The sequence below is a fragment of the Nannospalax galili genome, unplaced genomic scaffold (assembly GCF_000622305.1).
Source record: "Nannospalax galili isolate Female #2095 unplaced genomic scaffold, S.galili_v1.0 scaffold115, whole genome shotgun sequence".
NCBI lineage: Eukaryota > Metazoa > Chordata > Mammalia > Rodentia > Spalacidae > Nannospalax > Nannospalax galili.
The window spans coordinates 733,175-749,786 of NW_008340588.1; the positions used below are offsets into that span (position 1 = coordinate 733,175).

The 16,612-nt window shown below is 38.4% G+C and overlaps 1 protein-coding gene across 1 annotated transcript in view; it reads left to right on the forward strand.

The window, feature by feature from the left end:
- Dnah7 (dynein axonemal heavy chain 7) overlaps positions 1-16,612 on the forward strand; it is a 285,457-nt gene that overhangs the window by 163,939 nt on the left and 104,906 nt on the right. Inside the window, exons 46-47 of the mRNA XM_008835602.2 lie at positions 1,018-1,203; positions 8,212-8,375. Of these exons, the coding sequence (XP_008833824.1) occupies positions 1,018-1,203; positions 8,212-8,375 (350 nt within the window). The remainder of the gene's footprint in view (positions 1-1,017; positions 1,204-8,211; positions 8,376-16,612) is intronic.

The window sequence follows — 16,612 nt, forward strand, 5'->3', positions numbered from 1 at the left end:
CAATGCTCTTTACTGCTGAACCATTTCTTTAACCCCAATATATCTTTTAATATAAAAGCATTTAATTAATATAATAATTACTAGTATCAGGAAAAAATACAAGAGAAATTCTAACTCCAAAGTAATGTAAATGCCTCTATTGATCAAGGTTCTCTTTCCATATAAGTGGTTACAATTTGAACCTCAAGGTAAACTTTATCTTTTTTTAAGAGTAATGACATTATATCACTTAACATTAAATAAAAATAATTCTGGTATTCTACTAGGATCCTGCTGTAACATGGGTTGTGGTGGCTTTTCCCCAAGTTTGCCACCTGGATAAATATCTGCTTCTTTCTTTTTTTTTTTTTGTCACATTGCTTAACTGTATAAAATAAAATTGCGTAGGTTGTCTGAGGCAGAAATGAGCCTCTTAGGTATTGACTGATGTTCCAATTTAGGCTGACTTGCAAGTATCTGAGTAGACTGACACCATTTAACACCATTGAAGACTTTTGTAAACTAGTGTAAATTGTCAAAACTTTTAGTTTTTAAAACTATTCTTAAACCAACTGGAAGTTAAAGGAGGTTAAAAAGTTTAAAGCACAAAGCATCTGTGCCAGGGCTGGGACCTTGGACCTCATGCTAGACACACACTCAGTTGCAGAGCTTCGTTCCCAGACCTTCTTCCCCTTCTCTCAGATTATTTTCAAAATCTATATTTGAAGGAGAATTTTCTTTATTATTTTAATCTCAGTCTCTTGTTTCCTTCTAGTTAAACCTTGTAGTACATGCTAAATACTCATGAATTCTGAGAATTTTATGAAAGTAACTAACTTATTTAAAAGAGCAAGATATCATGAATTTGCCATATCTCAATGAGAAACGCCAAATTTTTCTTTTTTAAATGTTTTTAGAATTTCATGCTAGCTTGTAATAAAAAAAATCACTTGAGGTTGAAATTAGAATTTTCTGTGTATTTCAGCAGGGTTTTCCAACACTTGTAGATGCTGATAGACACTTACTTTTATTTTTGAGGTTGACTTGTGCAGCAAAAAACTAGAACGGGCGGAACAGCTGATTGGGGGCCTGGGAGGTGAGAAAACCCGGTGGAGCCACACAGCTTTGGAGCTCGGGCAGATGTACATCAACCTGACCGGAGATATCCTCATCTCCTCTGGGGTTGTCGCCTACCTGGGAGCCTTTACGTCTAACTACAGACAGGTGAGGGATACCCTTCGGTCTCTTCCTGCCTCTCCTCCTGTCATTGCAGCATTAATGTCAAGTTTTATTTTTGTAGTTTGGGTGGAGTTTTAAAAAAGTTGTTTTGTGGGATTGGAGAGATGGCTCAGCAGTTAAGAGCACTGGCTGCTCTTGCAGAGGACCTGGGTTCAATTCCCAGCACCCACATGGTGGCTAACAGCCATTTGTAACTCCAGTTCCAGGGGATCCAACTCTTTCTTCTGATCTCCATGGGCATTGCACAACACAGGTGCACTTACCTATGTGCAGGCAATACACATATACATATAAAATAAAAATAATAGATAAAAAATTGAAATAAATATTGTTCTTAAATATGATTTTAAAGTGGCAAAGTCTAACAATGAAATTTTAGTCCATGAATAAGTGTAAAGGAATCAGCGGGGTGTGCGTGTGTGCGTGCATGCATGTGTGTATGTGTGTGTCTGTGTGCACCCACCTGTGTATACAGGCATCATCACACTAAGTCATTTCAAAATCAGGTCAGAGATGGAAACAGTCCTACCTCAAGCTCCATGCAGCAGCTTCTTTCCTTAGAAAACAAAACCCAACTTTCTCCTTCACCTTCTCCTCTCTGACTCTGCCTAGTCTTTCTCAGGCTCCACTCCTCTTGCTGAGCTGATGCTAATCCTTCCATTTGCCTTTCTCTCCTGCTTTTCCTCAGTGACATCCAACATACTCTTTGGCTCTCTTTAGAAAAATTGAACTGGAATGCAACCAAGGACATGGCACTGTCACAATACGGGGAGTGATCAGAGAAATACAGAGGACAGAAAGATAAGAGAGAAAAGGGGGAGAGGGGGAGCAAGGACATAGAGCAGGAGAGATGAGAGAGAGAGAGAGAGAGAGAGAGAGAGAGAGAGAGAGAGGAGAAAGAAAACTGAAGTTCAGCATTTGACAGTAGTTTCTGGTGTCTGGAGAGAACAGGCAATGAAAGCTTGCCTTTGTGGAGGGCTTTGGAATTTGACTTCATTTACTTGAATATCGTGTTGATTGAGCTCACTTAGGACTTTCTCTGAAGCAGAGCTCATTCTTGGTGCTTCAGTTATGGTTTGATTATTGGGTTTCTTTAAATTAACTGTTTTCAGATCCTCACAGACGGAGCCTCTCTATGTTACCTTTTCATTCCTGTGGCATCTGCCCTGGTACATGACCTTCAGATTTGCAGCTCTGCCCATTCATTTGTATACTCTTCAGATGACCTGCCTGGGGTTATGGCCTTAATATCTTATATGTAGCTCAAGTGGTTAACATTTAACTGATTATCTGTTTAGTGATAGATTAGTTGGCTTGACAATTTCAGACACTGAAGCTTTTAAAATTTAAGAGAATTCCCCAGAGCCATAAAGCTGGTGGATAAGAGAGCAGAACAGGAGCCTCCTACCCTCCTACTTCGGCTTGGAACAATGGAATGGCCAGCAGCCACTTGTACCCTTCTGTTAGTTCATAGTATACTCCGGACTATCTCACTGACTCCTGTTGAGCATTTTATCCACTGGTTGGACAGCTAGAAGGACCTGGGAGTTTTCCTGCTCCAGTGCAGCCCAAAATGAGTGATGGACAGGAAAGTCTGTCTTCCTTCTGGTTGGGACAACTCCAAAGAATGCCTTATACCCCCTATTCCCTGTGGCATCCAACCAAAGCCACCCTGAAGAGCTAAGGCTGATCCCTCACCTGTGGTTGTCTTCTATACCTTTTTTGTCCTGCTTCCTTTAGAGTCCTCTCTCCACTCATTTGTCTGCTCATGGGGAGCCCCAACTAATGATAGGTTTACTGCCCATGTCCTTATCTAACACTAAAGGGCCTCAAGTCTTGTGAATACAAAGGGGCCACCATAAATATGTGAATCCCCATCCCCCTCAAGCCTAAGTAGCTGCCCACCGTTTGTCAATTTTTTTCTAGAGTTCAAATGCTTTTCACAAATAGAACACAAACATTTCCAAATGTCCCAGGTTAATCAGGCAAAACTGCTTCAACAGTAAAGCCTATGTCTGTCCCCACAACAAAATTCTACAGTACTGAAAAGGATATGCAAGCCCTGAATCTGACTTTATTTGAACTTTTTTTTTTACTTTTAAAAAAATTTATTGAGAATTTTGTACATGCATATAAGGTGTTTTGATCAAATCCACACCTACTGCCCCCGCCAACTCCTCCCATATCTCCCCATCACTTTTTCCTGAACAACCTGGTGTACTCTATTTTTTTAAATGGGGCTTTTTGCTACTCTAACATTCCCCCCTCTGAAGAGGTAACCCTAAAATCTTTTAGGGATTAGATAAGCACTTCCAAATACTTTTGACATTTTTGGCCTTTGGAACAGAGTATATTGCTAAGAGGACCAAGGACATTGTGATTTTTAGCCAAGAAACTGGCTACTTTTCTTTGGGTCTTTTTACCCTAACTGCCTAGCCAATTCCTACCTCCTATTCTTATCACATCATCCCCTGAAGAGGTTACCCAAATTGCTGGTAGGGAATCTGGACGTAGACCACTCTGGCTTCTTCCATACTGAACAGGGATGCGGGGTGAGGCAATTGGGGTACCCCTTCAGTGGGTCTACTAAAAGACTCCCAAATTGCATAACTCTAAATTGTAGGGAGAAAAGAAAGTCCTTGACTGGTGCCTAGGAGATGTGAAGGAGAAGTAAAGGTAAGAGTAGTGAGCATTACAAGTTCTAGACAGGAACCCAGAAAAAAGTCAAAACAGGGAAAATTTCAAATGTTCATATCAGAGTCCACTGGAATTTCTTGACAAGAGCTTCTAAAAGCATCCCTCTATTGGCTTCCTCCTCATTTTTCTTTTGTCTGCCAAGGCTGGACTTGAGAGTGATGAGCTCAGAATTTGTTTTCAGGCACTTTGATAGCTGTTGGAGTGGCTAGAATCAGTGTCAGTTCCCTCGCAAAGGCTTCTAGATAGGGGGAGAAAACGAATTTGTCCATCATTTTAGGAAAATAGTGGGTCTTTTCCCTTAGCTACAGGTGGGCACTATAGTATTTCAGACCAAGATTTGAAGTCTTATATCTAAGCAGCACTTTGTGATTAGAAACAAAATCATCAATGAGAAATAATTGTCTAAATAACATTTTATACAGACCTAAGTCTAATGTCTGGGAAGTTTAATCCCTTGAACTCTTAAACAAATATACTGATCACTTTAATCTTTGGTTATACTTTCCTTTTGGGCCTTTAAGACCATATAGTTAGCCCAAATAAGCCAATTTATTTTTACTCTTAAGGTAGTTTGAAGATCTGTTCCTTGGGGATCACATGGGCTTGGGAGGAGCTCCTGGCTCCTTTCTTTTACCTGTTTCCTCTATGTGAAGATCAATCAAAGGTCCTGTTTGACCATGGCTGGCTTCACTTGGAAGCATGGAGGAAATTTTCCTTTGTGTTGACCCTCCTCTTTGTAGACTGGATACTGGTTCAAGTCCATTTGGTGGGGTCTCCATGGCCTCCTTGATCAAGAGGACAGGTGACTCACAACAGTTACAGGACATTTTGAGAGATGCTCCATAGTTCCCTGGAACTTAGTCGACCTTGGAGGGCAAGGAGCAAAAGCTGTCCTTTAAGTTCCTCTATTTGAATTTTTTTAAACAACTTTTTTTCTTGACCATAATAAAGTAAAAGTGTTTTGTGGTAATGGACATTTTCACAAGATTGTACCCTAATGACTGCTTTTCCACCTACATTGTCTATCTTGTCACCTGAATTCCAACCAAGGTCCTTGGCTCATTTGGGGGGAGTTCCTCTTTTGAGTCCTCCATGCTCTTTTCATTTGCTCTGTGGTGCTCCACCCTTATAGACATAGAATTAGGCCACTTGAATTGCTACTTGGTTCATTTGTGCTGATATACAATATACTCTGCTGGCCAACTTCACTGAGTATTCTCCAGCAACTACTGTTCCAATTTCTCTGCTTTCCCATATCCTTGGCCATCACGTTCACTCCAGTGCAGATCTGAGCAAACTCACAGACCTCCCCAGAAGTCTGCAGTACAACTGAGAGCACAGAAATAAACAGGGGAAAGCATGCCCACAGAGCTGTGTACCAGGAGACAGAATCCAAACAGGAAACGCTATCTGTCCCTCCAGCTTACATAGCTATGCCATGTATTCACCAGATTTTTTTTTTATTAATGACTTAAAATCGGCAGAATTTTGGATTTCATGCTCTTTATCTCCAAGTGTGAATGCATTCTTATGCGCTTATACTTGTGAGTGGGTTATATTATATAGAAAGAGGACTTTGCAGATGGAATTAAGATTGCTAATCAACCAACGCTAAAATAGGAAGACCATTTTTGGTTCGTTGGTTTGTTTTGGTGGAGGAGACAAGGTCTCACACTGTAGCTCAGGCTGGCTTGGGATTTGTGTCAGTCTCTCTTCTTTGCCTCCTGAGTGCTGGGATTACAGGTGTGTACCACCAACACTTGGCTCTTGTTTATCTTAGATGTCATTAAATTTTGGGCAATTGCAGCATCATAACAAACAATGATAGTAATGTTTCTCACTGATTAAAATATGAAAAGAGAAAACTATACAAATATGAATTAGTACATGAAAAAATGAGTGCTTGACAAATCCAGGACATTTTTCCGGTCGCAAAATGTCTCCCAACAAAGGCCTGCAATATTAATTGCAAATGGGAAGGATAAAATAACAAATTAACAGGGAAAAGTTGTAATATTTTACAACTTCAATCTTCGCTATTTTGAACTATGGGTAAAATCTCTATTTTTTTTCATGTGTAGTTTACTAAGCCCTCAGCCCAATGATTTTTCTTTTTTTAGGCTGAAATACTCCCAGGATACAATGGACAATGTCTAGAAGCCCCCAGCTACTCACCATTAAAGGGTAACCCCTTGCTCATGTCCACAGAATTATTCAAAGGCCCAGTCCCCAGGAAGTGCATAAAACCTAGCTAATCCCATCCTGCTTCCCATATTATAAACTTTAGCCCTGGGTTGCTGTAACTCTTTCCAGTACAGCATGTGGCAGCCTTCCTTACACTCCAAGTTGTAAATAACAAAGAATCTGTAGCCGTGTATCTTTATGTTTTATCTTTACGTCCAAAGAACCAACAGTCACACAGATCATATAATTATGAGGCAGGTTTGGCTTTAAAGAAGTGATTAAAAATTAGCATTCTCAGTAAATGAATAATTAGAAATCACGTGCCATGGTGGAAGACAATGAAGAAAGCATAGTATCATTTCTATGATGTTCCTACTAACTGAGCATGACTTGAATTGAATTATGAAGGAATATTTTACAGACCCCACATTTGCATGGCCTTTCATGTGCAAATTTAGAAGAGTGTTGGTCTAACATTCTCAGCAAGGGTATGAGGGAGAAGGAAATACCAACCAAGCCCTCTCACCCAGGACCACCTACACACAGCATCAGCCCAAGGCAGGTTCCAGTATCATGCGTAACACATTCCGTTTTTATTGTGGACACCTGCCTTTTGTGCTTCTGTTTTCTCTGTAGTGACTTTCGTTATTTTTGAAGCTTTTGATCAATAACCTGAATGTGAATATTGACTTACAAGTTTTTTAAAAATTATTGAATTTTTGTTTATTTCATACAGAAAATCATCTTTATACCCTCTGCCCCTTTGGCACCCTCCCATAGCCCCCTGCCCACTAGAGTTCATACATTCTGTCATTTGTGTTAGAGCCTATCATGTAAAGTTAGTGTCCCCAGATGTCCCTTAATGGGACTTCCGACTTTTTAAGAATGAATTTTAGTTAAGTACTCTCCCGGTTCCTAGGCACCCTAACAGACCATGCCTCAAGTTAGAGAGAACAACCTCAAAGTGTGCCCTGACTTAATAGACCCTTAGTAGTCCTCAGATGGTGCCTCCCACTGTTGTGCCCAGAGAACAGAACCCCAAGAATACCCATGGAATCCAGAGGCATGCAAGAACAAAGAGTCTTTATTCATGCTTAAGCTCGGGCTCCCAGATCTCACCAACGCAATGGATCTGTGCTGAGAACCCCGATTGCAGGGGGAGGAAGCCTTTTATAGGTTTTAGACCAAGGGAGGAGGAGAATAACAGAGTCACATCTTGATTGGTCCGAGGAGCCTGTGCGCGCCAACACACTTTTGAATTGATTGGTTACAAGGGATACAGCCCTGGGGGTTTCTCATTGGTGGGTGCTACCCTCAGAGCTATGGAATGTGCTGTTATCTGTGAGGCCAGAAGTCTCTGTTCTTACCTTATAAGGCTGGTATATGCCTAGGCTTGCTTGATCTATAGCCTCCTGGGGTGGGGGTAGTAGGTGGAGATTACAACATGCCTGGACAGGTCCAGGCTTGCCTGAAACAACTAGTCAAAATGGGGTCAGTGCAGTTTGTCCTCTCAGCCTAGCAATCAAGCGATTTACAGAAGCGAGAAAGAGCCGTTATTCCAAAAGAGGGGCAGGCGTCTCAGGAGTCAGGGCAGGGGGCCACAGAGGAGGGTTTCACACCACAAGGCACATGAGAGCCAGAAATAAATGTTTTCTGTGTTTTGTCCCATGGGTTTACTTTTGTATTATAATAATATATTGTCTTTTCTGGTTTTTGCAGCCTAAATAAAATATTTAAAAACACAGAGGACTTCAACTACTGTGCAGATTTAAACTTTAAAATACTATGTGGTAATTATTCCAGATACAAAATCATGGCTTTATTATGTAACTGATAGACTTTCTCTCATCATTGATTATAGCTAATTTTCATTTGAGTATGTTGTTATCTTCTTAATTATAATTTTATGTTATAATTATAATTTTACTTAATTGGAAATTATATAATGATATGATATTGGAAAAAGATCTGATACACAAATCATTTTTGAGGTAGAGCATCAGTAGTGATTTTTTTTTTCAGTAAATAAAGATTTGTTGAGGAGTTTGTAAAATATTCCTTTGGTAACCCTAACTTAACTCGTATCTGTATCTTTCTGTGACTGTTTTAAAGAACCAAACCAAGGAGTGGACAACTTTGTGCAAAGGAAGAGATATCCCCTGCTCAGATGAATATTCTCTTATGGGTACTCTGGGAGAAGCTGTGGCAATTCGAACTTGGAATATTGCTGGATTACCCTCAGACTCATTTTCCATTGATAATGGGATCATTATTATGTAAGGAAAAAAGTTTTCTCACAAACAGCCTTTATTAACTAATCAGTAGATCTGTTTATTTGCAAACTCTTTTAACAATTTTAGTTAATAGATATTTACAGTATTGAAACTAGCTGAATTAAATATGAATAACCTCTTCTATTAATATCAGAACAGTTGAATATTGGAGACTGTAGTACACAAACAGAAGCATATAACTTTGGCCTGACTTTTAATCAGTTTTTTAAGTAACAGGAAAAAAATCATCCATAAATGAATAGAGAGTAAAATTTTCATCCTCATGACACAAAGGTTCTGTTATTGGAGGTTAATAATTGTGCGGAGGTGAGGCTTTGGTGGAAATAGTTCTCCTTTTCCAAGTTTTATCCTGATCCCTGGAGTGGGGCAGGATGGACTCACAGGGCTGCATTTCCAGGGCTGATCCAGCCTTTTAAACAATGAGCACCCTTCCTGGAATCTCCTGATTGCTGACAAGATGTGGAGACTGGTCCTGAGTACACTAGGCCTGTCCAGCCATACCATCTCCTCCAGGTCTCACAAGTCAGCCTGTCCCTGTGTGAGAACAGATGTCGGTTGTTTTATTTCCAAGTTCACAGTATTAGGGATTTTTTATGACCATACCAAGTAAGTGTTGGGGGGTTTTCATGTGTTAGGAATAGCACAGGGATTTCCTTCCATCAGTATCAAATATTCAGTTCTGTGTTACAGGGCCAATTTGATTAGTTGTTATTTACTGAAGAAAAAAACCAAAACAAATGAAATGATGATGCTTAAAGTAAAAATGGTTGAAGCATGGATGTAAATTCTTGAAATAGAAATAGCCAGTAAGTGTATTAAGTACCCTTAATATTTTTGTACATAGTGTGTATGAAAATCACTACATAAATTAAAACTCTGATATCTAGTTATTGCTGCTCAATAAATTATCCTTATACGGATTTCTTCAGTATTGTTTGCAGAATTGTTCTACAAGAACTTGACTCATGCACAATTTGATTAAACACGAACAGTTAGAATCTGATGAGATCACCTTAAGGGAGTTAAATAAATAGTTCTAGATTCCTGAGGCAAGTTAACCACTCTCGATGGGCAGTAAAGAAAATTCTAAATTTTCTAGCAACCAAGGCAAAAGAGAAAATCTGTGCCATATAGCTCTCACTTAACTGAGTAAGTCAACTTAGAGATAAAATGTTTTTGGAACTAATTTGTTGGTTTAGAGAAAACATTAAAAAGCTTTAAAAATATTTTATTTTTATTTTATGTGTATGAGCATATTGCCTGCTTGTATATAAGTGCACCTGTGTCATGCAATACCCAAAGAGGTCAGAAGAAGTTATGGGATCCCCTAGAAATGGAGTTACAGACAGCTCTTAGCTACCATGTATGTGCTGGGAACCGAACCTGGGTCCTCTGCAAGACCATCCAGTGCTTGAACCCAGGTCCTCTGCAAGAGCAGCTGGTGCTCTTAACCACTGAACCATCTCTCCAGCCCCCAACAACATTTTTTTATGTGTATGAGTGTTTTGTGTGCATGTATGTAAGTACACTACATACATGCAGTACTCACAAAGGTAAGAAGAGGGCATTACATCCCTTAGAGCTGGAGTTACTGCCAATTGTTAGTTGCCATATGGGTACTGGTAACTGAATCCAGATCCTCTGCAAGAGCAGCCAGTGCTCTTAACCACTGAGCCATTTCTCCAGCTCCTAATATTTCTACTTTTAAGATCCCCAAAATTTGACTATTATTCAAGACAACACACACACACACACACACACACACACACACACTTCCAGAGCAATAGAGATAAAAGAATGATTATTAATAAGGTATAACTCCTACATTTTTTGCTGTTCATTTGTAGAAATATTAGTAAATCTTAAGGTAACAACTTCACTGAGAAGAAAATACTAACTTTGTTCATTTTTATATTCTTTTGTCGGTGTGCTTTGACACTCTCCTACTGAGAGGCTTCAGTAACAGGTTTATAGGAATGGTTTTGAAGTATTGGATAAGCATCTTATTTACTTGCAGAGTACTTCTTTCCATTCCCCAGAGATGCTTGCTTGGTAATGATTATACCTAATATTGAGCACTTACTGAGGACCTAATCCTGTGTTTAGTGCTTAGTGCATATTATCTTAGCCAAGTAAGGCATTGATTATTTAGGAAAACTGGAAGAATCTATAAAACTCGGGTAAACTAGAATATAATTAACTTTTGGGGCTATTGATACCTAAAAGTCCTTGAATTTCAAATGTTAGCAATAATACTAAGTGTAATTGGATTGTATCTAGGTGTGTCTTGGGTAAAAGATGAGCATTTTTAACTGTGTGGTATATAGACCAGACCAATGGCTAATGTCCCTTTTAGTGTGTGTGTGTGTGTGTGTGTGTGTGTGTGTGTTTAAAGGATTCTTTATTTCTGAGTGAAATATTTTCTATAACATCTGGTTGGTTGCATTTTACATAAATCAACAGACTGTCATCTCCTTTTAACAGTTACCTGTTTACTTTCACTTCTTTTAAAAGCAGGTTTTAATTTTCTATAGGGGACAGATATATTTATTTCAGTAGCTATAATCATTAAGAACTACACTCTTCCTTGTTTGTACTTAGATGTTTGTAAATGTATATGAAGAAAATAGCAAAACTCTCCCAAATGCAACACTGTTACATATTCAAATTCTGTGTCCTTCTATGAGACTACTGTGACTATCACTGTTAGAAAACTATTTTTCAAAACCCAGAAGAGCACCAGAGCACCGAATAAGAATTCGCTGCGCAATAACTAAAGAACAAACTGTCAAAATTAGGAACAGTGATGGCTATAAAAATTCAGTTTTCATTTGTGAACAGTTAGTTTTAAACATTTATGGGTTCAAGAATGTTTGGGGGACTATGGGATGGCTGAGTGGGTAAGGGTGCTTGCTGCCAAGGCTGACAGCCTGAATTCCATTCCTGGGATCCACATGATTGAAGGAGAAGACCGACTCCTGAAAGTTGTCCTCTGACCTCCATGTGTGTTGTCACACGCACCCACAAGGGGTGGGAGTGGGGTGGAGAAACACATATAAACAAACAAAAATTTTTGAAATAACAATAAAAGAATGCTTGATGGAAGAAGTAAGAGAGGAAGACCATGAGGAGAAACATATTTTCTTATCAAAAAATTAGACAAGGCTGGGCATGGTGGCACATGCCTTTAATTCTACCAATTAGGAGGCAGAGACAGGTGAATCTCTGTGAGTTCAAGGCCAACCTGGTCTACATAGTGAGTTCCAGGCCAGCTAGGGATACTGACATCCTGGCTATATATTGAGACCCTATTTTTAAAAAATACCAAAATTAAAAATTAAAAAAAAATTGTGCAGTAAATTTTGTTACATAATGCCTTCCACAATAAATGTTGGTATAGACTGGACTAAAAACTAGTATTTACTTTCTATCTATCTTAAAGAACATCTTTGAAATTTTATTCATCTAATATTCTGTGGAAATCCCATTTTTTCCAAAATATAAGCTGAATTCACATTTTCCTGACCTTGAATCAAGACAGATGTCACATGAAGAGCATTATTTGAAAAAAAGTTAGATGTGGTTGTTAAATAGACATAGAACAGCATTTGTTTATGTGTGAATACAGAGATGCATTCACATGCACACACAAAAGAGAGGGGCAGACGGCTCTCTACTTACTCTGGTACCATTTCTTTAAAGCACCAATTACGCCTTTGCATCACTGGTGGAAATCTACTGTCCATAAGCATGTGGGTCTATTTCTGAATTCTGTATTCTGTACCTCAGTGTATTTTCTTGTCTTTAATTTTTTTGTATATATTTTTAGTTTATGTGTATGAGTATTTATCCCACATGGATATAAGGGCACCATGTGAATGCAGTGCCTGCAAAGGCCAAAAGAGGCATTGGATTCCCTGAAACTGGAGTCACAGATGGTTGTTGGCCACTATGTAGGTGCTGGGAACTGAACCTGGGTCCTCTACCAGAGCAGTCAGTGTTCTTAATCACTGAGCCATCTCTCTGGCCCCCTATTTGTGTGTCTTCATGCAAGTACTGCATCCCCTTAGTTATTAGTCTTGAGTCTGGAATGTGTCTTCCATCTTTGTGTTCAATCTCCTTTACCAAAACTGTTTTGTCGAGTTGTTACCTCAATACAAATATTAGAATCAAAAATGTAAATATCTAAAAAAGAGTCTCTCAGAATTTTTCTTGTGATTATATTGATAATACCTACAATTTGGACAGATTTGACAAGGTAAATGTCTTAAACTCTGTATATTCTGCTTGCTTTAGGTCTTTACTCTTTTTTTTAACTTTTTTAAAAAAATTATTTATTTTTATTTTGAGTATGCATTTATTGCCTGCATGTAGGTGTAAGTGCACCCATGTTGTGCAATACCTGTGGAAGACAGAGAGGCTGCTGGATCCCCTGGAACTGGAGTTACAGACAGTTGTTAGCTGCTATGTGGGTGCTGGGATTCGAACTTGGATCTTCTGCAAGAACAATGAGTGTTCTTAATTGCTGAGCCATCTCTCCAGCCCCTAGGTCTTTACTTTCATTAATATTTTTCTATTATATTAACACATGTTTTTGTGTGCTCCTGTACATGATATTAAATTTTTAGTTCAACTGTTAACTGTAAGAATTAGAAATTCCCATACTTTGGAAAAGAGTTTTTGCATATTGACTTTGTACCTTTAACTTTTAAAGACTCATTTTGCCTTTGATGTTGATTTATTAGGCTATTATATTTGGCAATTGTGCTGTCCGCAAATGAGAGTTTTGTTTCTTTCTAATCCGTGTGCCCTTTATTTCTTTTCCTTGGTTTATTGTACTGGTGATGACTTCTAGCATAATGCTGCACATGGATAATAAAATTGAACATTATTGTCAACCCAATCTAAGGGGAAACAAACATGCTGACTATCACACATGGTTTTTAGCTGTAGGTTTTTAACTACTGCTGTACAAACTTTCCTCGAGTAAAAGACATTCCCTTCTAGTTTGCAATGGACTTTTAAAATTAACAAATGTTAAATTATGCCAAGTGCTTACTCTGTGACTGAGATTTCCTTTGTTTAGGATTTTATGTGTGTGTTGGGGGGGAGGTGTGTGTGTGTGTGTGTGTGTGTGTGTGTGTGTGTGTGTGCCAGAAGTTACCATCAGGTGTCTTCCTCAGTTGCTCAACTCTTACTTTTTGAGATCTTCTGCTACTCACCTCTCCAGAGCTGAGATCATAGACACATGCAGTTGTGCTTGACTTTTGTGTGGGTTCTGGGGATCCAAACTCAGGTCCTCAAGCTTGCGTGGCAAGACTTCACCGCTGAGCCATCTCCCCAGTCCTGATCTTACAGTTTTTGATATTTAGCTTAGTAATACAGTGAATTGTATTGATTCTTGTTTTCCCTGTTGAATCAGATTTTCATTTCCAGGACAAACTTGACTTCATTATGATTTGTTCTCCTATTCATATATATCTACATTCTAATAGCTAATATTGTATTGATGAGTTCTCCATTTATGGTCATGAGGGGTATTGGTTTTGTTGTCAGGTTAGCATGCCTTTATAAAAGGAATCAGGAAGAGTGTGCTTTGGAACAGATTATGATTCTTCAAATATTTGGTAGAGATGATTAAAGAAATTGTCTCTACCTGGAATTTTCCTTATTAAAGATTTTATATATGAATTCAATATTTAAATAAATTACAAGTCTGTTCAGATTGTTGATTTCCTAATTCTAGGTTTGAGTAGCTTTTTATCTTTCAAGAAATTCTTCACTTTCATGCAGGTTGTTGATTTTATGGGTGTCGAGTGGTTCATCTTCCCCTGCCATCATCTTCATGTCTACAGTGTCTGGGATCTCTTCTCTCATTCTTGACTTTTGCAATGTGTCTTTTTCCTTGGTTAGTCTACTAAAGTCTGACACATTTTGTTGATTCTCTCTAGTAACAAGCATTTGCTCTATTTTTTCTCCATTATTTCTCATTTCACTGATTTCTAGTATGCTGTTTATTTCTTTCTATCTTGTTGCTTTAGGGACAAACTGCTTTTCTTTCTCTGGCTTACTAAGGGGGAAGTACATTATTGACTTTATAGTTTTTCTAATCTTTGGATTTAATGCTATGAATTTCTCATTAAGTATTTTTAGATGCATAGCACACATTTTGATGTATTTAAATTATTATCTTTTAGTTCATTTCAAGGCTGGGTTTGAACTGGGATCTTTAGACATCCCAGGCTGGCATATTCCACCACGGGGCTACACCTCAATCCTAATGTGCTCTATTTTAATTCTCATTGCCTTTAAAATAGTCTGGTTTTTTTTTTCCTTGAGTCTTCCTATTCATGTTTTTAAATGTGGGTGAAGACTGTTGGAGGCAGTTCCAGCCATTCAGCCCCAGCTGTTGACATAGCAGCGAGGGTCTTGGGGCTTTCCCCAGCACTGGATTTTCTTAGCAGCAGGACTGGTAGTGGGTTTCCAGTGTGAAGTCTAGACTTAACCCCCTTTCTCTCTCCCAAGTAGGAAACACCTCTCTCCACACCTGGCTGCTTGGAGTTGGGAAAGAGGGATTACACCTGCAGCCCATTCCTTCCTGCTGTTTTCAATGCATCTTTTCATTTTGTTGTACAAGATCGTGGGCTGTGGTTGTTCACCTGATTTTCTTAGCTTTTGTGCTGGTACTTTTGGAGGCAGGAATAACTGTTCAACTTGGCATGACTGTGGGAGAATGCTGGATGGTCTTACTAACCCTCATCTTGCTCTGTCCCTTAGATCTGATATTTTTATGGAATCTAATAATCTCTTCTAGTATATTTTAAAGAGTTTCCCCTTACAGTTGAAAGTAAGTGTACCATTTTAATCAATTAGGTAAGAGTACTAGAAAAACTTCCATGTGTTCCTGCCTATTCTATTTAATTGAGTCTTCAGTGCAGACTAGTTTTAAATATACATGCAGCTAGTTTTAAGTATACATGAAAACTAACAATGATAAAATACATAACTCTTCCATTTTAATTTTGTTTTTACATCAGATGTTTTCTGACTTTGTTTCTCATTTCTCATATGTTTAATTATTTGAATAATAGCTTTTTGTATTCCATTTCATTCACGTAATTTTCACCATGATATTTTTCATTTTTAGCAAATATTTTCACCATCTATTGTTAATATTATATAAATTCAATTCAAATGTAGAAGCCTTCCACCTTATGGGTCCCTTGGTCCTTCTTCTGATTATTTTATATAAATAATGTGACAGTCTTGTGTGCTATATGTGCATAGAATAGCTAACTTTATATGTCAACTTGCTTAGCCTTGGGATGCCCATTGTAAAGGTTATTGCAGAATGTGTCTGTGAGGATGTTTCTGGATGATACTAGCACCGAACTGGTGGATTCAGTGAAGCAAATTGCCTGTGTGTGTGTGTGTGTGTGTGTGTGTGTGTGTGTGTATGTGTGTAGGGCATCCAGTCTATGGGGAGTCAAGATGAAACCAAAGTTAGAGGAAGAAGTAAGTCCTCTGTTCTGCTCCCTGCCTTCCCACTGGAGCCTGGACAGTTCCTCTCACCTCCACTCTCAGCTTGGGGCTTACACCATCAGCTTCCCTGCTTCCCAGGCCTTCAGGCTTGGACTGAACTCTGTCAACAGCTTTCCTGTGTCCATAGTTTGCAGATAGCAGATCACGATGTATTAGCCCCAATATTCACAAGAACCGATTCTTCATAAAAAATAAATCAATAATGAAATCCTACTGGCTCTTTTTCACTGCTGTAGCATACATTGCACACCAACACCTGGATGAAAGTGATAATAGTCTTGTTTCAATAATTACACATACTTGAGGACACAGCAGCACTTCATTATTCTCCCTTTATTTCTAAAATGTCAAGTTTTCTTGTATTATTTCTTTTCAAGGTGAAAACCTTTAGCATTTGTTTAAAGCAAGGTTGATGGAGAAGCAAAAATGAAATTCTTTATTTTACCTTTATTCTTAAAGGATAGTTTGATGAATATAGAAATTTGGGTTGAAAACTTTTTTTTTTTTTTTTTTTTTCGTGTCCTTTTTTTTTAAAGGAAAGTTTTATAAATATATAAATTTGGGTTTAAAACTTTTTTTTTTTTTTTTTTTTTGGTCTTTTTGAGACAAGGTCTCCCTGTAGCCCCAGCTGTCCTGGAACTCACTATGTAGACCAGGCTGGCCTTGAACTCACAAAA